At 51.2% G+C, this 18,526-nt stretch overlaps 1 protein-coding gene across 5 annotated transcripts in view; it reads right to left on the reverse strand.

Moving 5' to 3' along the window:
- LOC140384726 (protein kinase C-binding protein NELL1-like) overlaps positions 1–18,526 on the reverse strand; it is a 1,091,429-nt gene that overhangs the window by 861,035 nt on the left and 211,868 nt on the right. For all 5 annotated transcript variants that reach the window (XM_072466691.1, XM_072466689.1, XM_072466693.1 and 2 more), the window contains exons 8-9: positions 4,360–4,488; positions 553–655 (exon numbers count right to left, since the gene is read on the reverse strand). In XM_072466691.1, coding sequence (XP_072322792.1) covers positions 553–655; positions 4,360–4,488 — 232 coding nt within the window. The remainder of the gene's footprint in view (positions 1–552; positions 656–4,359; positions 4,489–18,526) is intronic.

Raw genomic sequence — 18,526 nt, forward strand, 5'->3', positions numbered from 1 at the left:
GGCCGATCTAATTTTAGGCTGCACCCACCCCCCTCACCCTCTCTGTGGTTACTGGGTTTTGTTTTCTAAGGACATGCACCTGCCCGCTATCATTTGCAAAGCAATGTGGTGTCCAATGTAAAGCAGCAGCTGCAATCAAAATAGTCCTGCGTTGGCAGTCACGCAGACTGCATCGCAAGTGGCCAAAATTCAGTTCCAAAAATACGAGGTCTTTCCAGCGATCTCATTGGGTCGCGTGGCACGGGGAGCAGCTTGCAACCCGTTGCCGACGCGTGGGAGAGACGGGAAATCCAAACCCGACACGGAATCAAAAGGACAGTCGGAAAGCGAATGCACGTCTCAGCACCTTGCCCACAAATCTACACGTTTACAAAATGGAGGCTTCGAGCGACAAGCGGTCCTCGATCTGTGTGACCCGGTTTAGATAATAGCTTTGTTCCTTGTGACTCTTTCGCAGCCTGCATGTAAAAAGGGTGGGTGTAAAAATGAACGCATTGTGCCCAGTTGGTAAGCACCGCGGAATGCCAAGGTGTCATTCGTTGCCTTACTTACGTCGACATTCTTTGCAGCACTGGCCCGGTCGATACACTGGCCGATAATCTGGTGGGCAGTTTAGGGGAGGGCACATAACACGCCTGCACTCAATGGCTCCATTCTGAACAAGAGAGGAAAGAAAACAATCAGGAATCAACTTATACTTCCTAATGGTTCTGTCCAATGAGCAACTGAGCTTCAGGACTCAAGTCCTCTCAATCAGGTGAGCTGGCTCAGCTGATCAATGCTCGGAAAATGATCGCGACACTACAGTTAACCTCAAAACCACATGAAAATTAATTCCGGGTTCCTTTCCCCAATTTATCCAACAATTAAGACTGTAAATGTATGGAGGGGCATTGGGTACATAAAGGATTGAAGACAGCTGTGATGTTACTTATCTTTCCCAAAAGTCCCGGAAGACGTGCTGTTAGGTAATTTGGACATTCTGAATTCTCCCTCTGTGTACCCAAACAGGCGCCGGAATGTGGCGACTAGGGGCTTTTCACAGTAACCTCATTGCAGTGTTAATGTAAGCCTACCTGTGACACTAATAAAGATTATTATTATTCTGTTCCCCCCCCCCCCCGCCATACCCCCCAAAATGGTTGGTTTGCTAACTCTCCATATTCATGAATAATGGTCTTTTGAGCAAGGCTCCCATTGAAAATTAAGGGTCAACTGAGCTTGTTTGCAAGATAATTGACCCCCATATTACGCTGCCCACACCATAATATGGTTGGCATGGGCAGGCAGGTGGGATTTATTCAAAAACATCGGTTGTAGTTTAGTCGGGCAGCATGGTCGGCACGGGCTTGGAGGGCCGAAGGGCCTGTTCCTGTGCTGTACTTTTCTTTGTTTTTTGTTCTAAAGGGCAGGAAGGAAGGAAGGAGGGTACTATCTGCAGGGGAGGGGCGGGTGCCCTTTGTATATCGGGGACGCCTCCCAAAGATTGTGGCCCCCCCCTCCCCTCTTTCCCCCTTGGTGCACTGCAAAACCCACACCTCTCTCCTCCCTTCCTAAGGTGCACGACCCCTCCCTGCCCTCTGCCCCTGAATTACCCGAGTCCAGGTTCCACTTACGTCTACATTCCGGGCAAGCTGGCAGGGTGGCATTACCCATTCCTGAGCTCCGGCACTGTCGGGACTGCAAATGTTGCCAGCCAATCCTGAGAGTGGGCCTTCTTCCCAGTGTGGGACAAACAAAAGTCCCACAAACACCATGCCCCCAACACCTCCCCCACCCCACCCCCTCCCCCGTCATCACCTGTATAATCCAGCCTCATATCTGCTCTAATGCTGTTCAAGAGCTAACACAATTATGGAAGAATTCCATAACTGGATGTGAACATTTTAGGCAAATTATCACAACCATATGGCTCATTTAAGTATTTTTACCAAATCTATTAAAATATACACATCATTCAAAAAATTACAGAATATACAGGTTTTATGGACAGTTGCTAAGGGTTTAGGGTGCATGTTTCCTGAATGCATTTAGTGACATTAATTCAAGTATGCATAGAGGTTAGAATCTCGAATGTGTGTGCTTTAACCGCACTTATTTGCAGTTGTTTCCTCGTACCGTGCCTGGTTCAGATTCTGTAGCTTTGGCAGTGCTGCACAATTTACACGCTTTCATCGTATCATAGAATCTTACGGCAGGGTTATATGCCAGCACAGTCTGATTCCAAATTATCAGACGGGTATCTTTCGATGCCAGGAAGCAAATGGAAAGATCAAATGGAAAGATCAAAAGTTTCCTCTGGCGTGAGATCAGACAGCAGTTTTCATTCTGCACAACATGTTGACACGGAGCCAATCAGAGAGGCATACTGCGCCTGGCCAAAGGAAAAGGCGGAGCAACGGGAGAACGCCGGGGCATTCGCTGCTAACACCTGTACCGCTCAAAGGACAATCGTACTTTACATCTGGATCAAGGAGACATACACAATGAAACAGCACAGAATTGACTGAGTGCCAGAATAACTTTAGAGGGAGGGAAGGGTAGGAGGAGAGTGGGGGCTCAAGCACAGCATCGCTGAATTTGGCAGAGCGTAGCAGTGAAAAGCCATAGCTAATAAAAATAGAACCAGGAAGCAAAGTATCCAGGGAAAAGAAAGCAGATGGAACCGGCATATAAAAGAGGACAGGCAATGAGGATGAAGCACAATTGTCAAGCAACGCTTGACGAGCAGAGAACAGCCACTTAAACACGAATACACATTTATCAGATTCAGATCAGAGGAGAATCACTATCCTCTTAACGTGACACTTGCCTGTCATTTTGATGGATCCATAAAGTGCGAACACATTCTCGTGTGATTAGCTCTGGTTCCTGTCCAGGTGGCAGGGACTGAACCAGCTTTTCATGAACGATGCGTGGGAAACATAAACAACAGCTACCTTCTTTCCAATTATGATCAGGGGTGACACGGTGGCATGGTGGTTAGCACTGCTGCCTCACAGCGCTCGAGACCCGGGATCGATTCTGGCCTCAGGTCACTGTCTGTGTGGAGTCTGCACGTTCTCCCCGTGTTTGCGTGGGTTTCCTCCGGGTGCTCCGGTTTCCTCCCACAGTCCAAAGATGAGCAGGTTAGGTGGATTGGCCATGATCAATTGCTCCTTAGTGTCCAAGGGTTAGGTGGGATTACGGAGAAAGGGACTGGGCCCAGGTAGAGTATTCCTTCGGAGGGTTGGTGCAGACTCAATGGGCCGAATGGCCTCCTTCTACACTACAGATTCTATGTTGGAGGAAGGTACAACAGCATGCATCTTTCTCATCAGAGAAAGGAGTAAAGTTATTACTTGTAAACATTTATCGGCATCTATTTATTTAATTTAAATCAGTCTTTGATGGTCCAGGATGTTGCCATTGCTGAGACAGATCGATTACCCAACCCAGAACTGATGGAACAGCTGCCTTCAATTCAAATTGGGGGGTCCTGAATATCACAGCCAACACCTCCTGACAACGGTGTTCTTGTAGATCTTCACATTATACAAGATGGTAAAGCACTTGAAATTCAGGGTTCACTTAAGGTTTAATCTGAGCAGTGAAGGTGTAGCGAGCTACCAGAGTGACAGCAGATCGGTAGTGAACGGGAGGCACCAGGTGGCACATGTCAGTCGGAAACCTTTCATTTGTGAGCCCAAGAGGAAAATGGTGCTCTTGTGGCCAGAATCGAGGGACGTTCTAGTCACCCTGCCCCCAAACCCTTCCTCTTCCCCTTATCAGACCCTCCTGAAACTTCCATCCCAACCTGGAAGACTGATCCTGGCCCAAGGCCACCCAGAACAATAGCATCTGGCAGACGCTTCACACCCATTTCCGGCTCGGTTGGGGGGGGGGGGGGGGGGGGGGGGGGCACTTAAAATGGCTTCAACTGTCCTTTGTTTACAACCACTGGGCCAAAGTCCTGGAACTCCCCTCCCTGACAGCACTGTGGGTGTACCTACAGCGGTTCAGGAAGGCTGCTCACCAACAGCGCCTCGAGGGCAATTAGGATCGGGCAATAAGCGCTGGCCCAGCTGGAGGCACACACACACCCCATGAATGAATAAGAAAAATGACGGACAGGAAATCAGCACACTGGGCCTACATGTTCTGGTGCCTCCCACTGTCCTGGGCAAGACGGGGAATTTGACAGACAAAGCAAAAGTTCCATTGGCCTTGAGCGGGAATTTCCGAAACCTGCTCCGAGTTAAAACCCCCTCCCGTCCCCAATGCTGACTTCTACACAAAGAGAAAGAAGAAGGCAGCTAAGACCTCCCGCACATTCAAGCTCCAGATATTTTGACCGCAGGCTCCCCGTGAACCACGCACCTTACAGGTACAGTTCTTGCACTTTTCAACCCACGATTCCGTGCTGCGATACACTTCTCTGTTCACTTGACAAGTCTTCTCGCAGTAACAGCTCTCCAATTCACTCAGCCTGGCCTCTGCATAGTTTAACTGCAACAGAAAGGTTCAGTGAGGTGAGATTGCATGACATTGGGACCGGCATGAAGGCCAAGGTGTGTAAGGCAGCATTTAAAATCCACAGGAGCCTGTTCCTGCCCCCACATCATCCCCATCAGGTCAGAACAACATTTCTCTCTCGTGTGCGGATGTGTTACTATTCCTGGCCTCAATTACTCTTGGTGCTAGTGAGTTCCACAGCAGGAACAGACGTAAGCAATTTAACATCTTGGGCCTGCGATCAATGAGGTCTTGACTCACCTGAGATCGAATTCCATTGCCTTTGCCTCGTACACTCTGAATAGCTTTGGATAACAAAGATCTATTAATTTAACATTTTAAAATTTACAAGCCATCTACCACCGATTGCCATTTGCCGAAGAGTTCCCAATTTCTACTACTCTCTGCGTGTCGCATTGTTCCCGAGGCCAGAGGTTTGTTGGGCTGACTAGGGTTTCTCTCACATGTCACTGGCAGGGATATCCCCGTCAGATCTGTGGGAGAGCCTGCGATTAAAGAGGCCACGAGTGGGCCTTCCCCGCAATCGAGGCCCCTGACTGGTGAAGTCACACCTGCCGAGAGCTTCTAGCCAATCAGAGACCGGCAGTGCCACACTGCCACCGTGCCAGCAGGGGAGATGACTTTTGGCAGCAATGTGCCTACCAGAGGCCCAGGATCATCACAAAATCCCAGGCCATAGGTGAGCGAGGGGCTTCTGTAGGCGTAGCCCCCCCCCCCCCCCCCCCACCACCACCCCCCACGGCCCTCCCCCACACCCACCTCCCCCTCCACGACATCTTTGTCAATCTCCATCTATCGCTGGCCTCCTATTCAGCCCCAACGCTCCTCGCCATTCCCCCTCCCCCCCACAGCAGTATAAATCTGACCCGATTTCCAGTTCTCTCCAGCTTGACAAAGAGTCATCCAGGCTCGAAACATCAGCTCCATTCTCTCTCCACAGGTGCTGTCAGACATGCGGAGATTGTCCAGCATTTCCTGTTTTTGTTTCAGATTCCAGCACCCGCAGTCATTTTCTTTTACCTAGGTTTTGCTGGGTGTCTTGCTGGGGGCTGTGGGAAAGCTGTGCACCCACCCCCCACGCCCCCAGCTAACCTGTGAGCTACGATCTGCGGTGGGTTAAAGGATCGTTAATGAGACTAATTTCCACGCCAGCCGGGCACCATCTTCAAACCGCACCCATGCACATCGTTCACTCTCTGCAGCCTGGAACTGGTCGTGACAAGTGATCGCCCCCAAAAGAAAAGTAAGCCACCGCCCCCAAGTTCACTGACAATGTGCTGGGGTCAATCTGGACATGGTGGACGCACACCGGGACATTATTTACCCCCGTGACGGCAGAACGTGGTCCACCAATCTTTCCATGCCAGCTTGGAAGCAGATCACCAGGGCAGTCAGCACCAACACTCCCCAGAGGAGGAGCGCCATCCAGTGCAGGAAGAGCCTGAATAATCCGATACCCTCCACCAGGGTAACTCAACTTTCTGCTCATTCTCAACTCATCGTCTTACACAGTCAGGCATTCTCAGGCTCACAGTCCACAGAGATCTCACACACCACCAGCACCAGGGACATCAGCACTGTCGCTCTCTCACACACACTCTGACTTCTTAATCTCTTCTCGCATCCTGCGCAGCTCGTGTCCTGAGCCCTTGCATAGGTCCACTCAGCACTCAAAGAAGGCAGGCATCCTTATCACCTGCCCTGGCATCTAACCTGCTCGCAGTCTGTCCATTTGTCTTGAGACAATCACCAGATGCAATCACCGGATTGTAATGGTCCTCGTTTAGTCTGATTTTGTTGTGCCAACATACCTGTGCACCAAGGTTATCATAGTTAGGCTCGCGATGGCTCTGGAGACCTATGTCCAGGACATTGCACCTGATATGTTGCTAGACCTGCCCTTATCGCTTCAGGTGTTGGTATGATCCATCAGATGGCAAGGCAAGTGGTAGTGGAGCAACTCCACCTCACTCCAGGTGCCCCTTCTCCTCAAGGTGTCAGGCAGGGGCCCTCTGGCATCCATAAGGATGAGGAGCGTCAGCTGGACACCCTGGGGTCATCTACCTAGGTGACTCTGAGAGTCTCCAGACAATCCTACGTCCCTCTGCCTGTGACCCCATCAACTGCAGTTCTGCAGGCTGAGGGCACAGCAGGTGATCTAAAGCAGGCTGGGACCCCCTGGTCCTTAGGCTGGGACCCCCTGCTTCTCGGCCCACCACAGAACCCTCACCCAGGCCATCGCAGACAACAGGGTGTAGAAGTCATCTGGCTACATCTACCTCTGCTAAGAACATAAGGGAGGCATCTCAATCGAACATGAAGAATAGGCTAAGAAATATGAAAGGCATAAATGTAGCATTGGTGTCCACCATCTGTATTGAATTTGCACAAATACAAATAGATTTTGACTCATTCCACTTCTCATGCTGTGTATGTGTTTTCTATCAACTGATACGCTCTGGGATCAGCCAAGTGTCACAGGTCACACTCCCCTCCCAGATGTCCCATTCTCTGCCTCCATCCTATGGTGTCCATCTCATTACAGTGCCTGACTGCCCTCTGTTTGCACTCTCAAGATTTGTGAAGCTGCTGTCTCTAAGAAAGTTGTGGTTGCTGTGTTTGGTGCTTTGTACTTTACCAAGGAATCTGCCAAACACATCGACTTGGCCAAACCAGAATCCTTTATTGTGTCTCGTGTGGTGAGATAGCAATCAGATACAGAGCACGGTATCACGGAGTTCGCTAACTACTCCTCTGGAATCTGCACCTGGCAGTGACCATTCACATGTATGTCTTATTACTCTCTCAATCTTTTTCTGAAGATGGCCAGCTGTGTCTCCCCTTATATCGGAGTCACGGGTCACATGACCTTGGTCTAGAGGGGGAAACTGAAGTGACATCATAGAAAAGCTGTGACCTGATTGGCTGGTTGGGAATCTACACTAAATTAAAAAAATTAAGCATTGGTAAACTAATTAAACATAATTACTTAATTATAATTTAGAGGGGTATCTAAGCCAGAGATCGGAGAGTACTGTATTTAGCTTTCACATTTATAGTAGAAATCTAGTGATAGGAAACAGTAACTTTTTAAAAAACTTTTATGTTTAATTTACTAATTAATTGACGCAATGTCAGTTAGAGGGGTGCAGTGCTCTGACTGTGAGATGTGGCAGGTTCTGGAGGCTTCCAGCGTCCCGGATGGCTTCATCTGCAGAAAGTGCACCCAACTGGAGCTCCTCACGGACCGCATGGTTCGGTTGGAGCAGCAATTGGATGCACTGAGGAGCATGCAGGTGGCGGAAAGCGTCATAGATCGCAGTTATGTAAATGTGGTCACACCCAAGGTGCAGGCAAAGAAATGGGTGACCACCAGAAAGGGCAGGCAGTCAGTGCAGGAATCCCCTGTGGTTGTCCCCCCCTCGAACAGGTATACCCCTTTGGATACTGTCGGGGGGGATAGCCTATCAGGGGAAAACAGCAGCAGCCAGAGCAGTGGCATCACGGCTGGCTCTGATGTTCAGAAGGGAGGGTCAAAGCGCAGAAGAGCAATAGTCATAGGGGACTCTATAGTCAGGGGCACAGATAGGCGCTTCTGTGGACATGAAAGAGACTCCAGGATGGTATGTTGCCTCCCTGGTGCCAGGGTCCAGGATGTCTCCGAATGGGTAGAGGGCATCCTGAAGGGGGAGGGCAAACAGGCAGAGGTCGTTGTACATATTGGTACTAACGACATAGGCAGGAAGGGGCATGAGGTCCAGCAGAAGGAGTTCAGGGAGCTAGGCAGAAAGTTAAAAGACAGGACCTCTAGGGTTGTAATCTTGGGATTACTCCCTGTGCCACATGCCAGTGAGGCTAGAAATAGGAAGATAGAGCAACTAAACACGTGGCTAAACAGCTGGTGTAGGAGGGAGGGTTTCTGTTTTCTGGACCACTGGGAGCTCTTCCGGGGCAAGTGTGACCTATATAAGGACAGGTTGCATCTAAACTGGAGAGGCATAAATATCCTGGCCGCGAGATTTGCTAGTGTCACACGGGAGGGTTTAAACTAGTATGGCAGGGGGGTGGGCACGGGAGCAATAGGTCAGAAGGTGAGAGCATTGAGGGAGAACTAGGGAATAGGGCCAGTATGGCTCTGAGGCAGAGCAGACAGGGAGAAGTTGCTGAACACAGCGGGTCTGGTGGCCTGAAGTGCATATGTTTTAATGCAAGAAGTATTACGGGTAAGGCAGATGAACTTAGAGCTTGGATCAGTACTTGGAACTATGATGTTGTTGCCATTACAGAGACCTGGTTGAGGGAAGGGCAGGATTGGCAGCTAAACGTTCCAGGATTTAGATGTTTCAGGCGGGATAGAGGGGGATGTAAAAGGGGTGGCAGAGTTGCGCTACTGATGAGGGAGAATATCACAGCTGTACTACGGGAAGACACCTCAGAGGGCAGTGAGGCTATATGGGTAGAGATCAGTAATAAGAAGGGTGCAGTCACAATGTTGGGGGTTTACTACAGGCCTCCCAACAGCCAGCAGGAGATAGAGGAGCAGATAGGTAGACAGATTTTGGAAAAGAGTAAAAACAACAGGGTTGTTGCGATGGGAGACTTCAACTTCCCCAATATTGACTGGGACTCACTTAGTGCCAGGGGCTTAGACGGGGCAGAGTTTGTAAGGAGCATCCAAGAGGACTTCCTAAAACAATATGGAGACAGTCCAACTAGGGAAGGGGCTGTACTGGACCTGGTATTGGGGAATGAGCCCGGCCAGGTGGTAGAAGTTTCAGTAGGGGAGCATTTCAGGAATAGTGACCACAATTCAGTAAGTTTTAAAGTGCTGGTGGACAAGGATAAGAGTGGTCCTAGGGTGAATGTGCTAAATTGGTGGAAGGCTAATTATAACAATATTAGGCGGGAACTGAAGAACCTAGATTGGAGGCGGATGTTTGAGGGTAAATCAACATCTGACATGTGGGAGGCTTTCAAGTGTCAGTTGAAAGGAATTCAGGACCGGCATGTTCCTGTGAAGAAGAAGGATAAATACGGCAATTTTCGGGAACCTTGGATAACGAGAGATATTGTAGGCCTCATCAAAAAGAAAAAGGAGGCATTTGTCAGGGCTAAAAGGCTGGGAACAGACGAAGCCTGTGTGGAATATAAGGAAAGTAGGAAGGAACTTAAGCAAGGAGTCAGGAGGGCTAGAAGGGGTCACAAAAAGTCATTGGCAAATAGGGTTAAGGAAAATCCCAAGGCTTTTTACATGTACATAAAAAGCAAGAGGATAGACAGGGAAAGAGTTGGCCCACTGAAGGATAGGCAAGGGAATCTATGTGTGGAGCCAGAGGAAATGGGCAAAGTACTAAATGAATACTTTGCATCAGTATTCACCAAAGAGAAGGAATTGGTGCATGTTGAGCCTGGAGAAGGGTGTGTAGATAGCCTGGGTCACATTGAGATACAAAAAGGCGAGGTATTGGGCGTCTTGAAAAATATTAAGGTAGATAAGTCCCCAGGGCCTGATGGGATCTACCCCAGAATACTGAAGGAGGCTAGAGAGGAAATTGCTGAGGCCTTGTCAGAAATCTTTGGATCCTCACTGTCTTCAGGTGATGGCCCGGAGGACTGGAGAATAGCCAATGTTGTTCCTCTGTTTAAGAAGGGTAGCAAGGATAATCCAGGGAACTACAGGCCGGTGAGCTTTACGTCAGTGGTAGGGAAATTACTGGAGAGAATTCTTCGAGACAGGATCTACTGTGCTCCAACACTCGCATACCTTTCAAAAAAGCAAAGAGTTGTGATGTGGGCAGCACGGTAGCTTTGTGGATAGCACAATTGCTTCACAGCTCCAGGGTCCCAGGTTCGATTCCGGCTTGGGTCACTGTCTGTGCGGAGTCTGCACATCCTCCCAGTGTGTGCGTGGGTTTCCTCCGGGTGCTCCGGTTTCCTCCCACAGCCCAAAGATGTGTAGGTTAGGTGGATTGGCCATGATAAATTGCCCTTAGTGTCCAAAATTTCCCTTAGTGTTGGGTGGGGTTACTGGGTTGTGGGGATATGGGTGGAGGTGTTGACCTTGGGTGGGGTGCTCTTTCCAAGAGCCAGTGCAGACTCGATGGGCCGAATGGCCTCCTTCGGCACTGTAAATTCTATGATTAATGCCACCACCTCCCCTGATGCAACACGCGTCCCTCCCAGTTTTCGCATCTTTATCCAAATAAAAAAACAGATGATAGAATGATGGAAAATCTACACTAGTCCCTGCAGCACGCATGGGCTTAACCAATCAACGTCTTTCGAATTTACATCTCTGTATTTGGTAATTCCAGCCTGCCTGAAGGTTTTGTCGGAGAGCACACCAGGTAAGGTGTGAGTCCTATTCATAGCTTAAATTCTCTGGTGAACAACAAACTTGTGGTGATGATTTATTGGAAGCATTGTCCCCGTTTGCGTGCCGGTGGAAATTTTCTCAATGTGAGTCTTGCCAAATTACTTCAATGCCATTGTGTGCGCCAGTAATGGAAAGAAGACGAGGAGTAGGGTTTCCCATCTGTTGACTTTGCAGGCTCAATTTCAACACAAGTTATCCTGCTAAATTAACGATGACCCATCCAGGCATCCAGGCCGGAACATTCCGGTCATTTCACGCAGGCGGGATCTTCCGGTTTCCCAGCGGTGAGGAGTGCATTCAATAGGAAACCCCGCTGACATGGGCAAGGTCAGAAGATCCCACTGCCAGCCAACAGTGCGCTGCTTCCGTCGCGGCAAAACACCTGGCGAGTTGCACGGAGAATCCCGCCCAGTCCCCTAGAGGGTGACTGGTCTGTTTAGAAAAACCTCATCCAATATCTCCTCAAGATGGCTCCGTTAAAGGAAAGAAATAGGAGGAAAAGGAGAACAGACAGTGACCCAAGCCGGAATCGAACCTGGGACCCTGGAGCTGTTAAGCAATTGTGCTATCCACAATGCTACCGTGCTGCCCAGTGGTATTGACACTGGACTAGTAACCCAGAGAGCCAGGGGACTGCTCTGGGGTCCTGGGTTCGAATCCCACCTTGGCAGAGGGTTTCCTCCGGGTGCTCCGGTTTCCTCCCACAAGTCCCGAAAGACATGGGGCGAGATTCTCCGAACCCCCGCCGGGTCGGAGGATCGCCGGGGGCTGGCGTGAATCCCGCCCCCGCCGGTTGCCGAATTCTTCCGGCACCGGATATTCGGCGGGGGCGGGAATCGCGCCGCGCCGGTTGGCGGGCCCCCCCCCGGCAATTCTCTGGCCCGGATGGGCCGAAGTCCCGCCACTAAAATGCCTGTCCCGCCGGCGTAGATTAAACCACCTACCTTACCGGCGGGACAAGGCGGCGCGCGTGGGCTCCGGGGTCCTGGGGGGGGCACGGGGTGATCTGGCCCCGGGGGGTGCCCCCACGGTGGCCTGGCCCGTGATCGGGGCCCACTGATGGGCCTGTGCCGTGGGGACACTCTTTCCCTTCCGCCTTCGCCACGGTCTACACCATGGCGGAGGCAGAAGAGACTCCCTCCACAGCGCATGCGCGGGAATGCCGTCAACGGCCACTAACGCTCCCGCGCATGCGCTGCCCGGAGATGTCATTTCCGCGCCAGCTGGCGGGGCACCAAAGGCCTTTTCCGCCAGCTGGCGGGGCGGAAATTCGGCCGCCGCCGGCCTAGCCCCTTAAGGTTGGGGCTCGGCCCCCAAAGATGCGGAGCGTTCAGCACCTTTGGGGCGGCGCGATGCCCGACTGATTTGCGGCGTTTTGGGCGCCAGTCGGCGGACATCGCGCCGATACCGGAGAATTTCGCCCAAGCTGTTAGGTGAATTGGACATTCTGAATTCTCCCTCTGTGTACCCGAACAGGTGCCGGAATGTGGCGACTAGGGGATTTTCACAGTAACCTCATTGCAGTGTAAGCCTACTTGTGGCAATAAAGATTATTAAATCAATGTCCTTCAGGTAAGGAAGTCTGCCCTCCTTACCCAGTCTGGCCTACATGTGACTCCAGACCCACAGAGCAATGTGGGTGACTCTTAACTGCCCCCCACTGAATTGGCCGAGCAAGCCACTCGGTTCAAGGGCAATTAGGGATGGGCAACAAATGGCCCAGCCAGAGACGCCCACACCCCGAGAACGAATTGAAAAAAGACACGATTTGTTGCCTCAAATGGTAAGAGGGCAGCGATGGATAAGAGGAAGCCTAACTGAGGTTGCAAGAATTAGGCAAGGTTTTGGATACAGCAAGTAGAGATAAACCCTCTGACAAGTGGGTCAGTAACCCAGCTAAGGCCATTTAGCGCCAGTTAATTGGCAATGGCAGTTTGCTGGGATCCCTGCTCTGTCTGCTTAATCACCTAACAGCTCAACGGAGGCCAGAGCACAGTGGGAGCGTTATGGAAGAAATACACAAAATTACATCAAGCAAGCTGCAAGGGGCTGGTTTAGCATAGTGGGCTAAACAGCTGGCTTGTAAAGCAGAACAAGGCCAGCAGCGGGGGTTCAATTCCCGTACCGGCCTCCCCGAACAGGTGCCGGAATGTGGCGACTAGGGGCTTTTCACAGTAACTTCATTTGAAGCCTACTTGTGGCAATAAGCGATATTCACTTCCAGTTGATTACCTTATTTCCCATTCCTTTCACTTTGTGGTTATCATTTTGGTCCACGGATATTTAATGGACATGTACCTTTTCGTCGAGCAGAGGAAGTGAGGAACTCAAAGGTTGCAAAATGGTACGCTGTGCTATGGAGATTTAGCTTCTAGACAGAAAAACTCAGACTTTCTGGCACCTGAGAGATTGTTTCAATTGGTTGGCTGGTGGCCAATGAATTGGCCAAAGGCCATATTCTGCCCGGTGACAGGCGGTGATTGGGTCCCACCCGTGTGGGATGGTTTTCAGAGGACACGGCAATTGAAAGTCGGATCTTGGACGCTGAGAGGAGCAGCTGTGAGTGTCTATCTCTCCCTGTCTACCTGCTATTTTCCTGAACCGGCAAAGACGTCTTTGAGACCTGGATGAATCTACAGTGAAAACCATTCCAGAATGAAAACAAAAACATCCAACTGAAGGCCTAGACTGAAGAAAGGTGTACCGGAAGGCGTCCATCTGAAAGAAAGGCCCTTATCATTTCACCATTATTTTACACCCCTCTTTCCCCTCTGTGTTTGTCTGTCCTGTATGTGTGTAGAGGTTGGGGTTGGTTAAAGAGGGGGGTTTAGGAATTAGATAATAGTTAACCTGTTGTATTTGCTGCCTATTTAATTATAATGTGGAGATGCCGGCGTTGGACTGGGGTGAGCACAGTACGAAGTCTTACAACACCAGGTTAAAGTCCAACAGGTTTGTTTCGATGTCACTAGCTTTCGGAGCGCTGCTCCTTCCTCAGGTGAATGAAGAGGTCTGTTCCTCTTCATTCACCTGAGGAAGGAGCAGCGCTCCGAAAGCTAGTGACATCGAAACAAACCTGTTGGACTTTAACCTGGTGTTGTAAGACTTCGTACTGTATTTAATTATAGTTATTGTTGTTAATAAAAAATAATTGTGTTTAAGTTTACAAACCTGGCAACTGTAGTCATTGGGCACCCAAAGGCCAAAGTCTTGGGATATTTTCTAAGAATTATTTGTTAATTTCAATTGTGTTGCGACTCCGGTTCAAGTGGAGCTGGAATTGACCGCGCGGTAGCCCAGTTGTCGTAACAAAGCATGCAGGTTTCATTCAGCAGATTCTCTGGCAAATGCTTTCAAGTGGGAGTGTTTCCCCTGCAGACAGGGTGACTGGGCATTAGGATTTGTCTGTCGGTTCCAGCATTCCTCACGTACCTCCATTCTGTGGTGCCCCCTCCCTCTCCGATCACCGCAGAGTACAACAGTCTTGGGGGGGGGGGGGCGCTGCTCGCCACCCCACCCTTTGGCTGCGCTGTTTGCCCCTCCCATGATTTGCGGGCACAACAGCAGCCCAAGAGGTGGTTTATCGATTGGTCGATGTCCTGCGACTTGCTCTTCCGGGGTCCCAACCTGGAATAGTGACAAAGTTCAGCCCAACGTTTCAGGCTGATTGGAAGGCTCTAGGATGTAACATAGGAAGGGGGCCTTTTACCTCTTGGCCTGTTAAGCCTGCTTTTTCATTCAGTACGATCTTGGGTGACCTCAAGCATCAACTCCACTTTTCCATCCCAACCTTCAACATAGTCAACGCTGGGGAATCCACAATCCTCTGGGATAGAAAATTCCAAATTTTCACAACACGTTTATAGAATCCATAGAACCCCTACAGTGCAGAATGAGGCCATTCTGCCCATTAAGTCTGCACCTATCCTTCTCAAAGATCACCCTACCCAATCCTCTTAACCCAGTAACCCCACCTAACCTGCACATCTTTGGACTGTGGGAGGAAACCGGAGCACCCGGAGGAAACCCACGCACACACGGGGAGAACGTGCAGACTCCCGAATCACCCGAGACTGGGTCCCTAGTGCTGTGAGGCAGCAGTGCTAACCACTGTGCCACCATGCCTGAAGAAGAATGAGTGAAGTAATTTCTCCTCATCCCAGTCCTAGACGCTTGGCTTTTTATCCTTGTTGATATGCAACAAAGTTACTTAAAGCTCCCTGCAACGAGGCAGGAAAACGCCAATGTCGGGGGATGGAGGTTAGGTGGAGAAACTGGTCGCACAAAGTGGCAAATTGGCATCGTATTTCACACCTATCCCAACTGAAGGCAATGAAAAAGAGAATGGAAAAGAGACAACACAAATTTATCTTCAAATAAATTCTGGACATGCAATACAGGAATGAATCCAAATTGGAATTATATCTCATAGCTTCCAACATAGGGTCCATACCATGTGTACAGAAAAGGGAAACAGTCAGGAGGACTTAGTACTTTAATAAGTCTCGGGACATCCAAACTAAGCAAAAGTATTTGGACATTTATTTTACAACAATTATATACACGAGTACTAGTAGATCCTCACTGGGTACTCTCTCTCCTGTCAGTCGCTTCCAGACAAGTACGGGTAAGCTGCCCCGCCCCTAGCAGGGGAACTCGGACTCCTCAAGGGGCACGGGGAAAATAATCATCCCCACACTGTGCGTCCCGTGTTGGTTATTACATTCGCCAGCCCACTCCCAAAGTCCGAAGACCCTCTTGAGGGATGATGATGACGAGAAGACGATGAAATGGCAAATGTCATTGAAGAAGAACAGTCAGAAGTTTTACAACACCAGGTTAAAGTCCAACAGGTTTGTTTCGATGTCACTAGCTTTCGGAGCGCTGCTCCTTCCTCAGGTGAATCACTAGCTCCGAAAGCTAGTGACATCGAAACAATCCTGTTGGACTTTAACCTGGTGTTGTAAAACTTCTGACTGTGCTCACCCCAGTCCAACGCCGGCATCTCCACATCATTGAAGAAGAAGACACTGGTGCAGCATTTGCAGCTGTCGGATGACGAAGACGTACCAAATCCTGCTTCCCAACTAGCCCTGCCCTCACTGACCGACATTAGCTGCCAGGTCCTCCAAACCAGGGGTGGGATTCTCCGTCGGCCCACACCGGAATCGGGAATCGGGATTGGGCGGAGAATCGCGCGTGAGGCGAAAGTCGTGGCACCCGACCGAGTGCCATGCTCCGGAGCCTTGACAGCGGCGTCAATGTGTTCTACTCACTGTTGGCATGATATTAACCGGCAGAATCCAGTATTCTCCGGGACTCCCATGATGCTCCGCCGCTGCCAGGAGGAATTACCAATGATGAGTTTCTTTTTTCCCCCTTTTGTAAAAAATTTGGAGTACCCAATTATTTATTTTTTTCAATTAAGGGGCAATTTAGCGTGGCCAATCCACCTACCCTGCACATCTTTGGGTTGTGGGGGTGAAACCCACCCAGACACGGGGAGAATGTGCAAACTCCACACGGACAGGGACCCGGGGTCGGGATTGAACCCGGGTCCTCAGCACCGTGAGGCAGTGCTAACCACTGCGCCGGCGTGGTGCTCCCGATGTCGAGTGTCACTTGCGACTGCAGAGGGAGGGAGAGGGGGTGCGAAAAGTGTTCAACGTCGCTATAGTGTGCCGACAGTTCTGCCGCCGGCGGGGGACTTCTGCCAGGGCCGGGGGGAGTAGTGGAGGGCAGCCAGGAGATGGGCCGTGAGGTCAGGGTGGACGGGCATGGAATACCATTGCGGCAACCTGCAAGACAGCCATGCGGCTGCGCAGGGTGCTGACTGCCCACTGTAAACTTAGTGCCATGGGTTGTTTGGCTGTCCCCACAAGCCACCCCCCTAGGTACCCTCCGGCCCCAGCTGACTAATCAACAGGATGGGCGCGCTCCAGCGCAACCAGTGCCATCTTGTTGTCTGGGATGAGTGTGTGTGGGGAGTGGAGCTGGAATGAGTGTGTGTGGGGAGCGGAGCTGGAATGAGTGTGTGTGGGGTGTGGAGCTGGAATGAGTGTGCGTGGGGAGTGGAGCTGGAATAAGTGTGTGTGGGGAGTGGAGCTGGAATGAGTGTGTGGGGAGTGGAGCTGGAATGAGTGTGTGTGGGGAATGGAGCTGGAATGAGTGTGTGTGGGGAGTGGAGCTGGAATGAGTGTGCGTGGGGAGTGGAGCTGGAATGAGTGTGTGTGGGGAGTGGAGCTGGAATGAGTGTGTGTGGGGAGTGGAGCTGGAATGAGTATGCGTGGGGAGTGGAGCTGGAATGAGTGAGTGGGGAGTGGAGCTGGAATGAGTGTGCGTGGGGAGTGGAGCTGGAATGAGTGTGCGTGGGTAGTGGAGCTGGAATGTGTGTGTGTGGGGAGTGGAGCTGGAATGAGTGTGTGTGGGGAGTGGAGCTGGAATGAGTGTGTGTGGGGAGTGGAGCTGGAATGAGTGTGTGTGGGGAGTGGAGCTGGGATGAGTGTGTGTGGGGAGTGGAGCTGGAATAAGTGTGCGTGGGGAGTGGAGCTGGAATGAGTGTGTGGGGGGAGTGGAGCTGGAATGAGTGTGTGTGGGGAGTGGAGCTGGAACGAGTGTGCGTGGGGAGTGGAGCTGGAATGAGTGTGTGTGGGGAGTGGAGCTGGAATGAGTGTGTGTGGGGAGTGGAGCTGGAATGAGTGTGTGTGGGGAGTGGAGCTGGAATGAGTGTGTGTGGGGAGTGGAGCTGGAATGAGTATGCGTGGGGAGTGGAGCTGGAATGAGTGTGTGTGGGGAGTGGAGCTGGGATGAGTGTGTGTGGGGAGTGGAGCTGGAATGAGTGTGTGGGGAGTGGAGCTGGGATGAGTGTGTGTGGGGAGTGGAGCTGGAATGAGTGTGTGTGGGGAGTGGAGCTGGAATGAGTGTGTGTGGGGAGCGGAGCTGGGATGAGTGTGTGTGGGGAGTGGAGCTGGAATGAGTGTGTGTGGGGAGTGGAGCTGGAATGAGTGTGTGTGGGGAGTGGAGCTGGAATGAGTGTGCGTGGGGAGTGGAGCTGGAATGAGTGTGTGTGGGGAGTGGAGCTGGAATGAGTGTGTGTGGGGAGTGGAGCTGGAATGAGTATGCGTGGGGAGTGGAGCTGGAATGAGTGAGTGGGGAGTGGAGCTGGAATGAGTGTGCGTGGGGAGTGGAGCTGGAATGAGTGTGCGTGGGTAGTGGAGCTGGAATGTGTGTGTGTGGGGAGTGGAGCTGGAATGAGTGTGTGTGGGGAGTGGAGCTGGAATGAGTGTGTGTGGGGAGTGGAGCTGGAATGAGTGTGTGTGGGGAGTGGAGCTGGGATGAGTGTGTGTGGGGAGTGGAGCTGGAATAAGTGTGCGTGGGGAGTGGAGCTGGAATGAGTGTGTGGGGGGAGTGGAGCTGGAATGAGTGTGTGTGGGGAGTGGAGCTGGAACGAGTGTGCGTGGGGAGTGGAGCTGGAATGAGTGTGTGTGGGGAGTGGAGCTGGAATGAGTGTGTGTGGGGAGTGGAGCTGGAATGAGTGTGTGTGGGGAGTGGAGCTGGAATGAGTGTGTGTGGGGAGTGGAGCTGGAATGAGTATGCGTGGGGAGTGGAGCTGGAATGAGTGTGTGTGGGGAGTGG

Source organism: Scyliorhinus torazame, chromosome 10, assembly GCF_047496885.1.
Source record: "Scyliorhinus torazame isolate Kashiwa2021f chromosome 10, sScyTor2.1, whole genome shotgun sequence".
NCBI classification, from domain to species: domain Eukaryota; kingdom Metazoa; phylum Chordata; class Chondrichthyes; order Carcharhiniformes; family Scyliorhinidae; genus Scyliorhinus; species Scyliorhinus torazame.